This window comes from Anthonomus grandis, chromosome 16, assembly GCF_022605725.1.
Source record: "Anthonomus grandis grandis chromosome 16, icAntGran1.3, whole genome shotgun sequence".
NCBI classification, from domain to species: Eukaryota; Metazoa; Arthropoda; class Insecta; order Coleoptera; family Curculionidae; genus Anthonomus; species Anthonomus grandis.
This window is the reverse complement of record NC_065561.1, coordinates 20,917,314-20,938,166: the sequence shown is the minus strand read 5'-3', so window position 1 is coordinate 20,938,166 and position 20,853 is coordinate 20,917,314. Positions and strand designations below refer to the sequence as shown.

Here is a 20,853-nt window from a genome sequence, read left to right as displayed (position 1 = left end):
ACGTCTGTCCCCGTTTATGCTATATCTGCATAAACACAAATGATTTTATATGCACTGCGTTGCCAAATTGTAATCTATGATCGATGTTTTGATGTGAACGTCAATTTTCTGGAGTCTGCGCCCTACTTACTATTGGGCCCAGTGCAGCGATTTTGCAATGTATTTATCCATATTTATTGCCCCTTTTAAGCCCATTAACAACAAAGTATATTATAATTTCACCAATTGAAATGTGAGCTTCTTAAAAGGTCTCCAGGAACTGGTACGTTAATCATCACACTCATCACTTACACATATAAAAACTGCACTTAAAGTGCAACATTATTTTTGTTAATTCCTATTTTTAAATGCAGTCAAAATACCCCTTGAATCATGACGGACGCGAGTGTCCCCAACAATTTAGACGTCTACCTTAAAAAGAACGAAAACTTGCCCAAAAAGAACTCGGACACCCAAATGACCTCGAGCACAGTCTCGACCATTTCCAGTCTCGCCTCTCCAGTTGATTCTGGGGTGCAACTGTTGGATAGTGAGAGCGAGTTAACCTCTGTGATGTCAAATGTTTCTGGTAAGTTTGATATGACTATTTTGAATAAGTTCGATGGATCCTTCAGTACCTCAAACATCCCGTTTAGTTTAGGATCTAAGTAAACCCACAGACCTTAGGTTTCGGTTTAGTTTGTCTTTTATATTCAAGGCAGGATTTTATTTGTTTATTTAAAAAAAATTGAGTTACAGAATTCCCATTAGGTAATGCATATTGTGCAAAATGTCATACAGCACATCCACATCCCAAGCAATACATGATAGTTAAATAAACTTTCATTTTTGCTCTCAGGGCGGAGGGTCATTTTATGAATAGGGGGTCAAATATGAATTTTAAACTACAAGTAAAATACCACCGATAAACTAACTACCAATAACATAATGTTTAATCTAATTATGGATACATTCAACATTCTTAAAGTGCCTGTTTACATTATTCCCAGTTTGATGTTTGTGATTTATATAGATTATATAAGTGCATGTAAGCAGGTATATATGTAGTATCTTTTTATACATAGGTCTTAAAATTTTTTATACCACATCTAATTAATTTTTATATAAACCTCTTTAGACAATTACTCCATAACTCAGTATTCAACCAAGGATCTATATAATAATGTTAATAGTAGTTTTGTATTTAAAAACTTAAAAAAGGCTTGAATAAATTAAATAACATCTTTTTCTGAATATGTAGGTTGTGATACTGATGCCATAGTACCAACTACATACTCACACTCAAAATTAGAAACTTCTCTACAAAAAGATACTCACATAGAGGACAGTCACATTTGGACTGAATTAAGAGAAGCTGTGTGTCATAGCAATGGTGCAAACGGTCAGGAATCAATAGTGCATCAGTTCACAGAAAGTGATTTTGTGAATAAAAATGTGGTTGATGAAAAGTTGCTTTCTCAATCAGTCCCGAACTATTTCGACAGGTTCAGCAATGAAGGTATGCACTCTCCAAGTGTTGTTAACTTTAACGACTAATAAAGCAATTTGTCATCAGCAATATCCCACTTGGAAACGAGCAAGAGTTGCACCGAAGAGGTTTTCGAAATGGAACATCCGATAAAATCAAACACCGAAGTGGATTTAATGAATATTTCTCTTAATAGTTATGAACTATTAGATTACACTTTGCAGAATACTGACTTGAAAGCAGTGGTTGAACCTGAGCCAGTTGATATGCATGTTAGTCTTTCTGAGGAAGTGAATGAAAGTCTAAAGGTTGTTTTAGGTAAGTAGAATTTGACTTTAGTATTTTATTACATATTACCTATGTTATTTAATTTGCATAATTCTCAATAATATGAATGAATGAATCAATTATCAAACAAATTGTACAGTAGACCCTACAATATTACTGCCAATACTATTTGACTGTCTGAATACTATGTATTCTTAAGAGTAATAAAGCTATTATTATTATCATTATTATTCAATCTAAGTTTAAGCATTGTCAAACTCATGGTAAAAAAATATTTAGTTTGTTAATAAGGCAGTTGAATAGTAATTATAAAATGTTAAGTAATAAATTGATTACAAAATATTGTACTTAGTAAAATAGAGATAAAATATGGTATATACCCATAACTTTTTTTAAAATTTGATTTCTCCTAAAATGCTATGACTAACACATAAATAGTACAAAATGGGAATATATTAAGAAGGAAAAGACTATTTAGACTAACGTTAAAAAGATCAATATTTAAGTTATTTATAACAAACGCACTTTAACTTAGTTATCATAGGAAATAATTAGTTTAAAGATGCTTAACATAAAGTAGTCTGCACTGGTAAAAAAGTCACTGTATATGAGAGCAGGAAAGTGCAAAACCATTTACCAACAAATTTGAAAGCACTGATTTTTTTAAAGACCTTTCAACACTTGCTATTGTATATGGAAGAATTCCACTAGGATGCCCTTTAAAATTTAACTTAATTTTGCTTTTATTGTAATATTTGTCTGCTTATTAGATTATTAATTTGAATTATTTTATTTAATTTTTTTGATTTTGTATTTAATGGTTTCAGTTCACTTGGTCAACAAAATTTTTAATTTTTCCACTAATAAAACACTTTTAAATTGAAATTGGTTTGTCTTACATTGCTGTTATATACATTTATTTATTGTACTAAATAGATTCACTACAAAATGAACAAATCGTAATAATAATAAAATTTAGACGGAAAAGATGCTCCTCCACCGATAACAGAAGAAATATCGGTGGTGGAAAATCCTGAGACGAAACCGGCAGAAGAACAAATCGTCTTTAGGAGACAAAGAAAGAAAAAATCCAAGTCGGACACGCCTAAGAAACGAGTGTCTTTCCACGAGGACATATTGAACAGCACGAAAATTGACGATATCCATATTAATTTGGGCTTTATTACTCATGAACCTGATGTAAGCTTCAGCTTTTTCCAGAGGGGGTTCGTAAGGAAACCGGATGTCGTCAAAGGAAGGTAAATTTAAAATTAAAAAAGTCAATCAATTAATTTAAGATAGAAAAAGTGTTATTACTGGACAAGTCACTGCTTTAATTGAGTGCTTTAAAAACACTGTACTGCAATAAATTTTTATTGTCTTATGTTAGATATAGTTGGGCGGCCGAAGGTGACGCCCCTTACTACGAAAAACCGGCGACAAACCGCGAAATAAAATCCGATATTTACTTACGTCACTCGTCCAGTTCTTCCAGTTCTACTGGGAGCGTGTCCAATAGTTCCATAGACGAAGAGGACAGTGGCTCAGACGAGAACGTCCCGAAAAAACAGCCTACGCAGAAACAACCTAAAAGCAGCTGCTTGAAAAAGACCAAACACAAGAACTACATTGATACAAAAATCGTGCACGAGGAGTCGAATGTTAAAAAAAAGAAATCGGATAGTAACTTGTTGGAGAGCGCAATTTTCGGCAGTTTAAAGAATATTTTGAGTTTTTCTACGTCGGTGCCCCTGGCAGAAAGAGGTGACTACTTTTAAATTACGTTAAACCTTGACAAGCAAATAATAACGACGTTTTAAAGGTGTCCCAGAGGGTCAGGAGGACGTGGCAATTTATTCATCCTCCCACGACATTTCTGGCCGAAAAAAATCCAACTTTTCATTTCAGGATGCCGAACCTGTTGCGGAAGTGGCCGAGGTGAAAGTTGAACCTCTGAATCAAGTAAGAAACTTCACGATTTCGGTTTATTAGAGAGTTTTAGTTGCACTTTTTAGGTACACTTGGCGAAAACCAACTTGAAACTGACGAAAAGCGAGGGTTTTTATCCGAACTACCCGAACCAAGAGGTTTCCGGTAACATCATCCTTTGCGACAGTAACGTGTACGAACATAAAGGGATCAGTTACTCGTACGAGTACGACAACTTCCAGAAAACGTTCGAGCAACAGCAGCAACCGAAACCGAAGAGTTCTTTACTGTACCGGAATATTTTGAAGGAGTTCAACTTTTTCAAGAGGTAATAAACTACTTGATAATTCCCTTGATTAAGCTAATAAAACATTGTTTTAAACAGAATAATTTTCCTGAAGTTCTTGAAGTATGTGGTACTCCTTTATTAACAGAAAATTACAGGCCAATATCTCTTTTGCCTGTAATATCTTTGAGCCAAATAGTCTTTTCTGTCCAGGACATTCTATTTCTTTTGTCAGTTATAATAGAGGCATTTCATAAGTTTCAAAAAACGTTATATACATTGGAGTGCCATAAATGACCATTTTTTGGGTCCGAAATTGTAAATACGTTAATTATTCTCATAGTTTTTGTACTGTTTTGCTCTCTCATTTTTTTGTTAAAGTTTATTTACGGTTCTACGTACGTTTAGTTTAATATTTTCACTCAGAGTGTCTAGATGTTCTCATAGCGTCTCTATTGGCAAACATAATTTGGAAATGCTTAAAAATTTCTGTAATTGAGTTTCATTTACTTAATAGTGTTTGGATCGTTTCAAAATAGTGTTTTTCTGGCTTGGTTTGTCTAATTATACAAGAAAAACATCACTTTGTTCCCATACTCTTCTAATTATTAAACTGAGATAAGGATATATAAATGAGTGTCCAGCTCTCCACCCATTTGCTATATCATCGTTTAATTTATTTAATAGTGTTTGGATCGTTTGAAAATATTGCTTTTCTGGCTTGGTGTTTTAATTAAGCAAAGATATGGTCACCACCGACTCTATACACTTAGAAGGAATCTACTGTATAAGTAAACTTGAACGTTCTAACATTGAGAAATAATTTTATTTTAATTATTAATAGACTTCAATTAACTTACTTAGAACCTTCTTACTTAAAAATATTCAAACTGAAATCTACTCAATGAGGTTCTAACGTAGAAAAATCAATTTTATTTTATTTATTACCTAATTGATAATCTAGTTGTTAAAGTGTCGATGGTGTTCTATAGAAAAAGTGTTTCGTTGACGTCCTAACATAAAGAAATGATTTTTTAACATTTTTCCGAAGTCTGGTCATCTTTGTTTTAAATGTCGGGAATAGAAAAGGAGAAAAGACCGATGATGATTGGGTTAATGAATAATTCACTCTGACAAGATTTCTATTATTTTTTATTTGTTAGAATGTCGAAGATACCCCACTAATTGAGGACAAAAACGTCATTTTGGGTCAAAGATTTGGATAGTTAAAGCAGTTTTAGCCAAGGCATTTTTTTCCAAATTTTTTTAACAAATGTTCTTGATATATTTTCATGAAATAGCCAAAGAACGTGCATTTCTTGACCAATATTTTCATATACGAACGATTCTTGTACTTCAAAAATTGTCTGAGTTAGAGGCAGTTTTGTCCAGCAAGGTCCAAGCAAATGAGAGCTTATATTGCAACATCATAATTTTCATTCTTCAAGGGACATTTTCGGGCATAACTTGGAAACCACTTGAAACATCTTAATAATTTTTTAATAGTAATATAAAGGACTCCTTGAGGATGGATTAGAGGGTAAAAATGTCATTCTGGATTAAAGATTTGGGTAGTTTAAGCGGTTTTGGTCAAGGCAATTTTTTTCTATCATTTAAAATTTTTTTTTCAATATTCTTGAGTCTATTTTCATGAAATAGTAGAGATATTCTTACAAGGAGCTTAGCCAAAGAACGTGCATTTCTTGACCAATATTTTCATATACGGACGAGTCTTGTATCTCAAAAATTGTCTGAGTTAGAAGCAATTTTGTCCAGCAAGGTCCAAGCAAATGAGAGCTTATATTGCAACATCATGATTTTCATTCTTCAAGGGACATTTTTGGGCATAACTTGGGAACCACTTGAAACATCTTAATAATTTTTTAATAGTAATATAAAGGACTCCTTGAGGATGGTATGGATTAGAGGGTAAAAATGTCATTCTGGATTAAAGATTTGGGTAGTTAAAGCAGTTTTAGCCAAGGCATTATTTTCCAAATTTTTTTAACAAATGTTCACTATTCTTGAGAATATTTTTATGAAATAGTAGAGATATTCTAACAAGAAGCTTAGCCAAAGAAAGTGTATTTCGTGACGAATATTTTCATATATGAACGATTCTTGTACCTCAAAAACTGTCTGAGTTAGAGGCAATTTTGTCCAGCAAGGTCCAAGCAAATGAGAGCTTATATTGCAACATCATGATTTTTATTCTTCAAGGGACATTTTTGGGCATAACTTGGGAACCACTTGAAACATCTTAATAATTTTTTAATAGTAATATAAAGGACTCCTTGAGGATGGATTAGAGGGTAAAAATGTCATTCTGGATCAAAGATTTTAGTAGTTTAAGCAGTTTTGGTCAAAAGATTTTTTTTCAAAATTTTTGAATAAATATTTACTATTATTGAGAACATTTTCATGAAATTGTAGGAATATTTTTACAAGAATATTAGTCAAAGAAAGTGCGTTTCTTGACAAATATTTTCATGTATGAACGATGTTTGTATCTGAAAACCTCTCTGAGTTAGAGGCAATTTTGTCCAGTAAGGTGCAACCAAATTAGAACTTATATTGCAACTACAAGATTTTTATTCTTTAAGTGACATTTTTGGGCATAACTTGGGATTCGGTTGAAACACCTTAATAATTTTTTTAATAGTAATACAAGGGACTCCTTGAGGGTGAATTTGAGGGTAAAAACTTTATTCTGGGTCAGAGATTTGGGTAGTTAAAGCAGGTTTGGTCAAGGCATTTTTTTTTCAAATTTTTACTATTCTTGAGAATGTTTTCATGAAATAATAGGATCTTCTTACAAGGATCTTAGGAAAAGAATGTGCATTTCTTGACCAACAGTCTCATATACGAACGATTCTTGTACCTCAAAAACTCTCCGAGTTTTATTTAATTTTGTCCAGCAAGGAGTATCGAACATTCTTAATTTTATACTCTAATATTTTTTAGGAAGGCCCAAGAAGACCCGCCCAGGGAAGATTTCGAAATAATCCCGAACTTATCAAGCCCAGCCGATCCAGACGTTTTCATTGAAGAGGTCCAGGAAGTCCAAGTGCCCGATAGTGAACCAAAAGTAACCTCGAGCACTCCAAAGAGCAATTTAAGTAAATACGCCTCGTCCACGCGACTGGATTGGTCGGATAATGAAACCGTATCGGATATGAGCGAGAGCAAACATTCCAGACATCTGGATTCGCCTAAAAGGAGGATTAAGAGGAATAATCATTACGCTTTGTCTCCTTTTAAGGTACACATTATGTTAAATTATCTTTACACAAAAAAAAAAACTTCCATTGTACCAACAATTATGAAACCACAGGACAAAATCAAATTAGAAATAACACTGGCTGCTCAATACAGAGTGAATATGAAATTGCAAATCATTTTAATATATATTTTTTTTTAAATGTAGGCAACAAGTATTCAAAACATATAGAAGTACATTTTGACGAGACGAGAATAATAGGTGCAATATTTAATTAAAAAAAAACACCTATACGAGTAGCAAGAACAACACTTAAAAATCACCCAGTTTTACAGTCGAGATCGTTAATAACCGTTGACATATATTTTTAACAAAGCAATAAATGATTGATAATTTCTTGCACCTTTTAAAACCTTTATAACAAGCAAACTATAGACCTATAACACTTATCAGCAATTTGTCAAAAGTTTATACACTTTACGTCAAGTGTGATACACTTTCACATTCATTAATGTTGAAAAAAATTGGCTTTTCAACAAACCAACTTTATCTTCTAAGAAAAGCATATCTAACTTGTGTAATAAATCAACCTTATAATATATTTGAAGAATTTATAAACAGGTATTCGAATTGTATACTGAACTGGACTAAGTTTTGAATTTAAATATCTACTTTTCAAAAAAAAATCTCTAGCTCCTACTGGATAAAGCTATTTGATTAGTTTTCTTCTATTTGATTAGAACTTTCTTTTTTTTTACCATGTATGCGTACATTTAAAGAGCTATTCGCTAATAACTTGCATGATACTGTTTTATTTTCACTTTAGAGGGATTAGTAAGAGTAGCCACATGGCTAGACTTCGCCTCCTTTATATCCCTATAGAAATATACTATGTAACTGTAAATTATTTGTTTGTTAAATAAAAAACGTTTTTTGTTATTATTATATATAATTGGGAGGATCCAGAACGTTGATGTAAATGGTACAATGTGTTCTGTTTAACGTGGAAACAAATTTTATTAAGGTAATCGAGAGTCTATTCCAGGCTTTGATTACTTATTCTTATTGCCTGTAAGTGTCTTAGGTATTCTTAAGTCTCTTCTAGGAACATAAATATTACCTGAGGCTATTCGAGGCATCTAAAGCAATTTGATTTTTTGGAAGAGTAAATATTCTTAAGGTTCTTCCAGACACTTGGAGGTCTATTTAAGATATTTTGGCTGCTATCAATCCTATTATATATAAAAAACATTATGTTTACTATTTATCAAAGATTTTATTCTTTTAGGCTTCTTTAACGGAACTTTATCCATCAGAACCATCGGAATCCAAATCTCTCCCGAACTTACGACCATCCACATCTAAAACCTCCTTGATCAATCGCTTTTTGAAGAACGTAACGTTGAAAAAGATGCTGGACGTTAAATCGCAGAGCGTTTTAAAGAGGACACGCAGTTACTTGGGGTTGTATCCGAATAAGGGTGTTGTCCAGTTCAATCCTGATGTTAATTTGGCAATAAATAAATCGCTGGAGCAAGAAATCGCCACTGGCAGAGCAGAGATGGCAAAAAGTGGAACGTGTTTAGATAGGAAGCTGGCTAATAATTTAAGGAAGCAAATCTTTAGGAATCCTTCGGAGCAGCTATTAAGGGTAAATATATGTTTGTTTTAATAATATTTAATTGCATTGGACTATATAGGTATTTATTGATGAACACCGTTAAAATTAACTAATGACTCAATATCTTGGTCTTATTTTAATATGGAATGCACATGTATTAAAGAATAAATTACATCAATGTTGGGTACAATTAAAAGGTGCTTCAGGCATTATTAAAGTGTTAGGAAGTTCCTGAAAGTAGTCTGTAGCTCACGTCTCAAATATTCTCGATCGGGTTGAAATCATAACTGATCCTTTAAAAAAAATATGGTATTTTATAGTTATATTAGACATATCTTTCATTTGAATTGATCGCCTATTTGAGTTGTTGAGACAAAATCTGGTTTTATCTGATCAAAAAACTCTTAGCAAAACTTAGGTTTTCCTGTCACAAACCGTTGTCTTAAAGAGGAGAGACTTAAAAAACGGAAATAAATTCGAAAATTCGTAACTTCGAAAGCTCCGTCTCTCTTCCAGTAAAATGAGTGCTTAGGTACACTCCTCGGCGGTCAAATTTCTTGATAATAAACACTATACTTCACCGTAAAAAGAGGGATATTAATTTAAGTTTTATCTGAATCCAACAAAATAAATGTAAGATAAACTGATCCTGGTAAGGAGCCTCGAAGATGACCTAAATAGGGGCCAAAACATAGGCGTTTCTTCCTGAGTATAAACAGATTTGTTGCTGCTACACTTTCTCTCCATTTGATACTACAAATGCCAAATGCTTGTGAAGAATACTTTAATTTCTAAGTATAGAGAGTTTGATGCAATAAGTTAGTTGTGTAATTATACTTCAATACGGTCCCTACTAAATTATCGTGTTCCTGGAAGTACTTGCAGACATACTGACAAAAGGTTTTCTTCTTTTTTTTTTGGGAAATTTAGGTAATTTATCCCCGTCCTTCTAAAGAAATTTAATGTAGCGTTTCTTCGAGAAGAAGGTGCAGAGATTTCTCATTTCTTCAAGGAAATTTAAGTAATTTTTTTCCCTTTTTTTAATAGAAAAGTAGGTCATTTTCTTCTAGTCAGTTTTTCGAAAAAAATTTAGGTAACTGCTATTTTTTTCAAAGAAAAATAAGGTAATCTGTGATTTTCTTCCAGGCACTTGGAAGGTTTATTTTCGAGGTAATATTCCTTTTTCCGTCAAAATTCGGAAAGTTTGTAATTTCCTTCCAGGCAGAGATTTTTTTTTCTAAATTCGAATAGTTTTTTCATTTTTCCCTGAGAATTCAAGTGACTGCTATTTTTCTCCAAGAAAATTAAGGTAATCTATCATTTCTTCCAGGCATTTAAAGATTCGTTTTTTTTTTGTTAAGGAAATTGAGATAATACTCTACTATAATATTTTTTCAGCAAATTCGTTTAATTTTTCATTTTCCCCCAGGCAGTCAAAGATTTATTTTTATTTTTTCCCGAGGTAATTCGTATTATTTTTCACATTTTATTCCAGACTGTTGCCCTCAAAAGAGAAAATTTTCGAGCAATATCCGCCTGTTTAACCCCTTTCCGGTAATCGTCGATTATTCGCATCTTAATATCGATCGATAAAGTTATACCACGTGGCATTGTGAATATTTTTCAAAACTAATAGTAAGGAAAGTCAAATCAACAGAAACCAACGCATAAAACTCAGAGACTGAATAAATATGTTGTTTGTCAATCTACTTTTGGCCACCAGTGTACACGTATAATTTATCTATCTATTACACTATAAAAAACTTACAGATCTACACTATTTCTAACGAATAACAAATCAAGAAAAGTTACAAGTAATATAATATGCCCAGGCAAGAAGACCGAATTTTTTACTTTGTAATATTTTCTTTTTCTGTTCTTCTTTTTTTCAATAACCTAAAAAAAATTTGAAATTATGTAAAAGTAAACATTGTTGAAATAAACGATTTGCTAATTTTTTTTTGAGTGTTAATTTATTACAAACTACTTTACTTACGTCTAAATCTTTAAAACTTTCCATGCATTCCAGGCATTGATTTTTTTTAAAATAATTTCTCCATAGATTTAAATGTGGGTCGTTTCGTGTTCTTCCAGGTAATTGGAAGATTTATTTTTTTCCAAGATAACTAAGGTAATTTTCCATGAAACTAATTTTTCACATTCTTCTAGGCGGTTAAAGATATTTTAAGATCCGTTAATTCGTAATTTTTTCCATGAAAATTCAGATAACTACTCTTTTTTATCAGGAAAATTTAAAGGAATTTATAACTGTTCCAGGCATTTAAAGATTCATTTTTTTTCAAGGAAATTGCAGTAATTTCTCCTGGAAATTCAAGTAATTTGTCATTTTTTCCATGAAAATTTGGGTAATTTGTAATTGAGTTGATGTAATTGACTGTCGAATATATTTTTCTATTTTGTAAGGAAATTCAGGTAATTTTTCCTTTTCTGCCAGGCATTTTTTGCAACATCATTTTTTAGTTTCTCTGAATGAAAATTCGGCTAATTGATCATTTTTTTCAATCATTTAAAGATTTGTTTTTTTTAACGAAAATTCGAGTAATTCATCATTTTTTTCTAGCCAGTTAAAGTTTTATTTTTCCATGAAAAGCCCAGGAGTTTTTCTACAGAAATTTGGCTAATTTTGCATATTCTCTTGACTAACATGTTTCTAAGTAGAGACTTTTCTACACCATTAGAGAGGTTTTCAGGTACCTTTTACGTGTTTCAGGCTTTTGAAGTGATTTTTCGTCCAGGCATTTGATGTCCTTTGTGTGTTTTCCATGAATAAAAATTTTCAAGTTTTTCAAGCTTTTGTGGTATTTTTTTATCTCCCTCAGGCATTCAGAAGCTCTTAGAGCAAATATTCCTGATAAATAATCTTTCAGGAATAATTTTCACTTTTTTTCTAGTATTTTAGGCAATGGATATAGTTATTCACAGCATCCGTGCATATATAAAAATATTTCTGGAATTCTTGCAATAATAAAATAAACAAATAAGGTTTAGGAAATGACACATTTTTCTCCAGGTATTTCCGATTCGTAGCGCCTACACAACCAACGGCGACAGCAAACCCTTACTGCTAATCCTCTCCGGTAGGGCGCTCTATATCGCAGACGCGAAACAAAACGCGACATTCGTCACCCATTTTGTGCTGCCCTACACCGATTTGAACGCCATATTGATCGGACCAAGTGCCCAAACGATCCACTTCTCCAATAACGAGTTAGACATGCAGTGCATCGTCAGCACCGGATGTTCGAAGATCACCAACGATCTAATTGGACAGCTCGAGTTGGCCATGAGGAGGGACGTAGTGAACAAGCCACGACTGCCTGCCGTAAGGAATCTCGAAATGACCGATATGGTGAATTTGAGGAAAGCCGTTTGTAAACAGACTGCCGTAGATAAGGTAATGTACTCAATCTTTTTTTAAGTACACATTCTTGCTTATTTCTTTCTATACTATCCCTAAACACTTTCCTAGCAATATCAATAAGTAATTAATGACCATCAGATGCTTATAACAACTTCTTTGTATCATCATCATCCCTTTAGTATCACTAAATCCAGTGCCAATGGAATCAATGTTTTTTAGCTCAGTCACCATAGCAGAAGTAAAAGATACAAATGGCATCACAGTTGTTAATGTAAAGAAATTAAACGATAAGTGTTCTCACTTTTTGGCCAAGTATGCAGATGATACAACGCTGGTTTTTTTAAATAGATGAAATAAAAAAGCATACAGTTTAACATACAGCATACAATTAAATAATAGGTCAATCAAGTAGGAACGTTAACACTATTAAATATTCGGAGCTTTTAATAAATAAACTATCAATGATGTATCATACTGAGCAGCTCTATAACGATCCCCGAGTCAAAGGACAAATGCAAATTTACATAAACACTTTGTTATAAATATTTTTTATGTTAATAGTTTACATGACCACGAAATCACTTTTATTTATATCACTTCAATTTTTATTTTTCCAGTGTCAAATGTACCAATCTTAATGTTTTTATTAATGGAAAAATAGTTGTATTGCTTGCTATATGCAATTCAAATTTTGTAGATAGATTTATAATAAAGAACAACTCTAATTCTGCACATATAACTATTATAATAAGAATATACCTATAAATGTGTATAGGTAAAATAAATCAAAAGAGTTTGTTTTATATTACAGGAAGAAGAATATTTTTATTACAGCATCGTTAACATACAAGATTTCGTACCGGAAGACGTCCCTACGCCCCTGGGGCCGAGCAAAGAAGGCCCCCTTATGTTCAAAACGTCCGAGTGCGAATCCAACAGATGGGAAACCGCTTATTTTATACTCAAGTAAGTTTCTAGACTACACGATAATATAATATGTTGGTATATGCACTTTGAATCTCTTATATATATTAATTGGTTCATCCGAGGGAAGATGCACCTAAAATTGACTGCATTTTTATGAGTAAGAAGGTCATTGTAACTTCTTAGACTTGGACGTTGTTGATAATCAAATTAATAAAATAAATGTGATGCTACTATATTTTATATTGAAAAAAAAATGATACCGATGAAGTACATGTTATTTTTATAAAAGAAACATTATATAGCATAACATCTTATACAAAACTACATACAGATTTTATTATATAAATAAATACAATGCAAAGAAAAATATTGTATTGTAATTCACTTTTGTCTTGTCTTGATTTTTCCATTAACAAGTTTTACTTAGTTTTCCCAACTATTTATTTTTAAATTTTGGAACTCGGATTGTATTAATTTTATAATATAAGAATTTAAAGTTGGTAAAACATTATTCTTCCTTGCCAATGTAGGAGGGTCTCACTACAACATTCTATTCCTGTGTTGATCGGTTTATACTTTTTGCAACAACGACTATTTGTTCATTGTATATAGCATACATTTTTCTTTTTATAATATTATTTAAAAAGAGACAAACTTTTTTCATTTTTATAATATCATTCGAATCGAATTTCTTCAAAGTGAAATGAATCTTTACTATTTTAGGTGTTAATGATTAATCATTTTCCACCCTGTGTTCATTGGTCTATTTCTGCTTCCTTTACTGCATTATTTATACCTGGACGAAGTGTATTTATACCTGGATAAGTGTCCGATGTTTCACAGGGTGATTTTTTAAGTTAAAAAGTTCCTATATATATATATGTGGTCTAAAATACTTGATCGGATATTTTTATTTTAATTTTAATTAATTTACAATTCCAGGCAGTCAAACTCTAAATTTCTTATCATTCCAAGCGCTTCAATTAAAATTATCCGTCAAATGCCTGGAATAATTAATTTATTGATGTTGTTTCAATTTAAATTACTTTAAAATTCCAAGCAGTCTAGTTGGAGATTTTAGGCACTTTATTTGAAATTATGCCTCAAATGCGTGGACTTAGCATTATTAATTAAATAAGTAATTTATATTTAAAGTTGTAAGTTAAAATCATTTTACGATTTTAAGCAGTCGGGTCGTGCTGTACATTTCAGACACTTTAATTAAAATTATGCTTAAAGTGCCTGAAATAGTTAATTAATTAATTTATAGTTAACGTTCAAGATAAAACTATTTTAGCAATGTAGATGTAATTCCAAGCAGTCTAGTTGTAGATTTCAGACACTGTAATTAAAGTTATGCTTCAAATGCCTGAACTAGTTAATTAATTAATTTATAGTTAACATTCAAGTTAAAACTATTTTACAATTCCAGACAGTCGTGCTGTAGGTAAAATTATAACCTAAATGCTTGGAATAAATAATTAATTTATTTTTATTATAATATATTTTAAAATTCCAGGCAATCAAGTTGTAGATTTCGGGCACTTTAATTAAAACTATGGCTCAAATGCCTGGAATAATTAATTTATTTATTAGTGGTAATTCCCGGATTTGGACACTTCCTGGAATTGTTGATTCATGAATTTGTTTTATTTAATTTAACAATTAAGAACAAATTCATATTTCTCATGTGAAAAAATCCTCAGGTGTCAATTTTCGTTTAGAAATCTGCATTATTTAGGAAATTATGAAAAATAAGAATAAATCTTTGACAACCTGTATCTTGAAAACCGAGCGTTTTAGACTATACATGAATGGGAACTTTTTTCCTTAAAAGATACTTTAAAAATTACCATGTGAAAAAACACTTATTAAATAACACTAAAGTTCCCAAAGAAAATAATTTCTTATAATTTAAACAACGAATAATATTTAAACGGTGTTATTGTAGTACCTGACACCTCACACCGAATTTCACACATTTTACAATAGGTCATTATTGCGGTAAGGGATTAATATTTATATATCTATGGTATATACAAAAATCAACATACTCGGTTGCATTAGTCAAACTCTCTGTGGCTTTTAATTATTTTCCTGGCATCTCTGAATACAGGTCGGTCCAACAGTCCAGAAAATTCTAAGTTGAACGATACATGAGTTTAGAAAGAACTTATTTGATAAATTAAACGATTTTATTCCAGGGCCGGGGTGCTTTACATGCTCTCCTCGGTATCCCAAAGGGTCCCGATGCGGGTATTCCCTTTGATCAACGGCGCGTGTCAGGGTGCCCGACGTGTATTTAATACTCACAGACCGCACACCTTCCAGCTAATAATCGAAGGTAACGGTTTACTTTTAGCCGCACCCGATGAGTATGTGGCCAGCGAGTGGCTGCAAGAGTTGATACATGCCGCTAGTGGTGTACGTTTTAATGTGTTATTGGCTTAAAAGTTCAATTAATGTTTGCTTATTGTAGGTCTACGGCTACAAGGACAGAAATATAACGCAGTCCTGTTCACTTTTGATGACCAGCGAGCACGTGTTGACCGTAAGGGAGGCGTTTCCTTGCACAATAAGTTCGCTTTTGCCCCCCAGGGGTCAACATGAACCGATTAAGGGGCCTCAGGCGCTGTCTTGTGCCGCTATAAGCGATTTGGTGTCTTTTAGGCTTCCCTCGGCCGAACAAAGTTGGTGTATACTGGTAAGCGCTTTTAAATGGTTTGATAACCTTAAACATTGATCAGACTGTCTTAATAATATCTTAAGGTACACAGAAACATCCTCTTGACATTTTAGAATGTCCTTCGTATATTTCTAGTACCTACGTGATTTATTTATTGAGGAAATATACCGCAAATGTTTTATTTAAGTAAGAAAAAGGCAATAAAATTCTTTTGAAATTTTATCCTTAGATAATTTACTAAAAGGAGATAGGAACAAAACAAATGTAAATAGAAAAACCAAAAGAAAAATTATTATTTGAAAATTAAGACTATCCAAACTAGGTATATAACACAAACTTAATATTGAGATCAATTTATTGTTAATAATTAAGTATTTAAATTTTTTTAATACTTAAATCCTGCTTTGTGTCATCTTTCTATGGTTTTTTCGTGGTTACGAGAGCCCTTTTTAGCCAGCCTTATATTTTAAGCTCGATTCTCCTTTTGGGTTCTGAAATACTAGATTTGGCATCTAAAATTATAATTAATAATATGACTTTTTAATTATGATTTATATTATAAATAAAGTTTTACCAAATCTTTCAAATTGTATTAGTTCATCTAAGGTTTCTAGCAAGAATCTCATTTAAGACAATTGTAAAAAGTTGAGATTATGTTTTCATGTAACTTTGTCATTAAATTCCCTTTGAGATATATCCCATATTTTATTTATTTTGAGAGATTATTATTACTACTTCTAAAACAGTTTAATTATTCTTGGTATTAAGATTAAGTCTGATAATTATTGTTAATTAATAATAATTAGTGGTTAGGTAGTCTAGCTTTTATTTCTTTTTCAGAAATATTTATATTTTTTGTAATGGTATATTGATTGATTAAATAAATTATAATTACACTAGCATAACAAACCACTAAAATAACAAACAAATTAATAACATGCAGTTTTTAGTTTCTGTACATTTAATTCTGCCTGGATTTGGGATAATCTCCCAATGTTATTAATCAAGAAAGAGGGAAAAATAAAGTCGTATTTGGGGTACTAGGACTAATTTATGATTATCTGCTATTGGACTTTTTAAAGTTACTATCGGTATAGATGTTGATACATGAGCAACTCTAGTAGTTTGCTATTCCAATGGAAATTAAAATTTTTAGTTGATTATCAACTTTTTAAGGGGCACAAATTTCTTTTAATCCATCAACTCTATGAGCCTTAGGATCCATTTTCCTATTTACAATAAATGGAATAACAGGAATAGTTCTTGCTAATTCTTTTATTGATTTTGTTCTTCACTACACTTAGTATGTTTTAGCTCATTTTCACTGTGTTCTTTCTATAGGTAGGAATTGCTTAATTATTTCCAGGACTTTCATTAAATAATAAGTTCTTACAGGCCCAATTCTTTACATTATTTTGCTTATTTATTATAATATTACACTGTGGAATTATTTTTATGAAACTGTTTATACCAGCAATGGTCTTACTTTCTGAAATTGTGCCTGTTAGTAGGTATCCCCAGTGAAGAAAGAATATTATTGATTAGCCTAATTAAAACCAATTTTTAATTATCAATAACTCTACTGAAAAGGGTTGGCACCAGGAGTCCTGTTAACATTATTTAACTATTGTTATTATTATTTCAGTTTGTCTCTTATATCTATATCTTTTTCGGTTATTATTCCCTTTTCCTCTTAGAGATTCAATTATTTTATAGATCTAAAAGGTACTTACCTGCAGAGGGTGCAGATATATCAGACACACAAAACTGAAACTTCTTTAATATAAAATTTACTTGTGTCTTATGCGAAGCAGCTTTATAGGCAAAAAAAAAACATCTTGCAATTAGTGTTGCCAACTATGAAATTTCCTAGTAGTTTTTAAACCAATCAGAAGCTCGCATTGATCTCCTGTACTTCCCTGCAATCCTTGTTTCGAACGTACAGGACTAATAATAAGGAGGCCAAAGTAATTGTAAAGCAATTAACAGTATAGCAACCACGTTATAATTTAACGAGCCCTTCCTCTAGGATTCTGTTTATGTACTCTAAAATTCAACTGATGTTGTTTTTCTTTAGTCGTTTTTAAATTGTATAAGACCGACACCTATAAAAATAGAATTTAACACCGTGGAGTTCCATTAGATTAGGGTTTTGCAGGGAATTATTTTTTTTCATTTAATATATAAGTAGCAAGTGGATTAGAGTTCGTTAATGTGTTATAACTTCGAATAACAATTTTGATTCTTGTATTATATTGCCAAACTGGAGTTGATTTATCATCAGTTCAAAACTGTTCAAGTTTTTGTAGTAATAACTACACTTAAGTATTCTTTTGTAGCTAACTAGAACTAGAACTTACTATTGTTAATCCAGCACAGTTACAGGAATGGAAATAAATTGTCGCAGGTTTAGGACTTCAAATAAAACTGATTTTATTTCAGAAGAATTGTCGACGGTTCGACCTTTATTTAGACAATCTTCAAGGCTAGAAATGGCACGTTACACTTTACAATTAAATCAATAAACTTTATTAATGTTTACAGGAATTTTCGTGTAGAGAAGTCCACGAATACAGCGGCGACTGGATCATTTACTTTTCAACAAACGCGGAGCTAGAAACCTTTATTTCGACCCTGGAAATGCTTTGGCAATATAGCAATGACGAGGTACGCAGTTTATTATGGGTATGTACCGTTATCAACTGTCAGTACTGAATTTACTGGACGTCGTTCCGATATTTATTTCAGTTTACTGATTCAGTACTGAATGACGTTATAAATGCGTCAGTGACGTCATTAATCTTTACTGGATTGACTGAGGATAAAAGCTACTGTAGGTACAGTAAAATAGTGGGGATTCTCAAAACTGTCTGATTTCTTGAATCTTCTTGTTTACGTTGTGGGAATTATTTTCCAAGTTCAAAATAAAAGCTATGGCTATGAACCCCAATAATGTAGCAGCCATGATAGTGGCAAACACCGTTTCCGTGTTATTATTAACTGATGATGAGGAAGATGAACTGGACCAAGAAGACTTTTATATTGCCCAATTACAGGCTTAAGGACAGGCCCGTATTCGCGTTCCAAATTATTTGGAAAACGTGATAAACCTATATTTCGAAGAGGAATTTAGGATGCATTTCAGGTACCTAGGTACAAATTCAAAAGATAATATTATAGTATACTACATTACTAGTGAAGAAAGTGATATTTTTCACTCAAGTGGTGATGTTTTTGAAATTCACACGTGTATGAAATTTACTTTTTTTATGAGTAATGTAGGTATACATAATTTTTCCTAAGACCACAAATTTGCGCTCTTTAGCCCTTTACATTTTTTAGAAAACTCTTAATTGTGCACATACTGCACTGCAGAAAGTAAAAGGCACAAAAGTACATGTGTATTTTACTTTTTAACAGGAAATATGTTTTTTCGAAAGTTTTATAGGTTAGGTTATGTTGTGGTTGTGAAAACAGTGCTGAAAACTGTTCCTTTTTTGGAGCAAAACAGCACGCTGTATAAAATCGGAACGACAAATTACAGTAAAATCAGCACATTACAATCCTGTACTGACAGTTGAAAACGGTACATACCCTATATCGATACCTTAGTATCGTTTTATTGTGTAATAATTTATTTTTAGGGCGATTGTTTTCCGGTGAGCACTATACCTGAAACCGATCCTTTAAGTAAGAAATGCGTCGACGTCTATAACTCTTTAATCGAGTCGTGGTCTCCAAATCCGAACACTGTACACCTTCAGTTCTTGTAAATTAACACATTTGTTAATTTATAAAAATGCTCCGTTACAGTTTTAAGTAGCTAATTTGATTGAAGTAATTTTTTGTAACTGTTTAATTTAGGTGCCTTTTAGTTTAATTTATATCGAAAATATCCGGAAGTTGGTTTTCTGTAGGTATTGGATACTGTCGAAGAGGAAAATGGTTTTTTTTTATATTAAGAAGTCAAAACGTATCTAAACAAAGACAGCGTAATTAAAATGTAAATATTATCTGTTACTGCTCAACTTTTTAGTAAATTACAACCTTAACGTATGTGGCACATATATAATAAACCTTTTACTTTGCTCCTGTATTTGCTGAAAAATAATTGTAACTTGATGAACGAATTATAGAATCATTCAACATTAACGAAACTTTATAAAAAAAAGAAAGATGATCTTTCTAGAAGCAAATCACAGTCTTAATAGTTCAAAGTTTGATTTCCAAACCTCCAGAAGCATTAATGATGCGATATTTCCTGTACCAGAGAGCTTTTACTTGAAGCTCAATGGTCAGGAGGTTGCTGCAGTAGTTTTCTATGATTTGATAAAAGCTTTTGACTCTGTATCACATCAATATTGCTGTTTATTAATTACGTCAATAATCTGCCGTCGGCAATTATGAATGGACTCTGTACATCTTTTGTACGAGATTTGATGTTAGTGTTGTTACAAGTTCTTCAATTTTAATCTTAAAGACTAATATCGTAAATGTGTTTTAAAATGAAGAACACATTAAATCTGGCAGCAGAATGCTTTGAATATTTGGTACGTTTGTGATTTTCTTACCTTATCATTTATTTCGCTTCGTCTACAAGACTGACTTTATTTAGTTACGTTTATACGATTGCCTAAAAAGCAAATAAATCAACTAACTTCTGGATATCTAAAGATTAATCGTTACCATCCAGGTGGTACTATTGAAACAGTTCTATTTGTTGACCATATTACTGAACTAATTATACTCATAATGCTTGAATACTTCCCTCTTAAAAAGTATGTTACTCCAACAACATATTTAACCGAAATTTAAGCTTAGCGAATTTCAAAAAATAGAACTTGTACCCTTCTAGTCATTTTTCTTTTTATATATATATACTATATTAAGAATTTAAAAAATGTTAAGGTATTCATATTGTGATAGATTTTTTGTAATCGGAATTATTTAGGAACGAAACTAATAATGATTGATATTCTAAAAACGCTTTGTTGATGCACATTGTATTTAAGGCGCAACTCGTTATTTTTTATTTATTGAATTTGC

General features: G+C 31.8%; 1 protein-coding gene across 2 annotated transcripts; it reads left to right on the top strand.

Annotated features, from left to right (window-relative positions):
- The first annotated feature begins 78 nt into the window (after positions 1 to 78).
- Positions 79 to 20,850, top strand: LOC126745604 (uncharacterized). 2 transcript variants are annotated; one of them, XM_050453541.1, is made up of 16 exons: positions 79 to 262; positions 354 to 568; positions 1,241 to 1,498; positions 1,556 to 1,786; positions 2,736 to 3,015; positions 3,147 to 3,520; positions 3,579 to 3,718; positions 3,772 to 4,013; positions 6,936 to 7,233; positions 8,480 to 8,842; positions 11,844 to 12,227; positions 13,006 to 13,160; positions 15,326 to 15,545; positions 15,601 to 15,825; positions 18,352 to 18,492; positions 18,556 to 19,400. In XM_050453541.1, exons 2-16 carry the CDS (start codon positions 373 to 375, stop codon positions 18,679 to 18,681), a joined length of 3,633 nt encoding a protein of 1,210 aa, XP_050309498.1. In that variant the 5' UTR covers positions 79 to 262; positions 354 to 372; the 3' UTR covers positions 18,682 to 19,400. The 2 variants fall into 2 exon arrangements, with proteins under 2 accessions (XP_050309498.1, XP_050309499.1); XM_050453542.1 differs by lacking the exon at positions 18,556 to 19,400 and adding an exon at positions 19,452 to 20,850 and having other exon boundaries at positions 80 to 262; positions 18,352 to 18,474.
- The last annotated feature ends 3 nt before the right edge of the window (positions 20,851 to 20,853 follow it).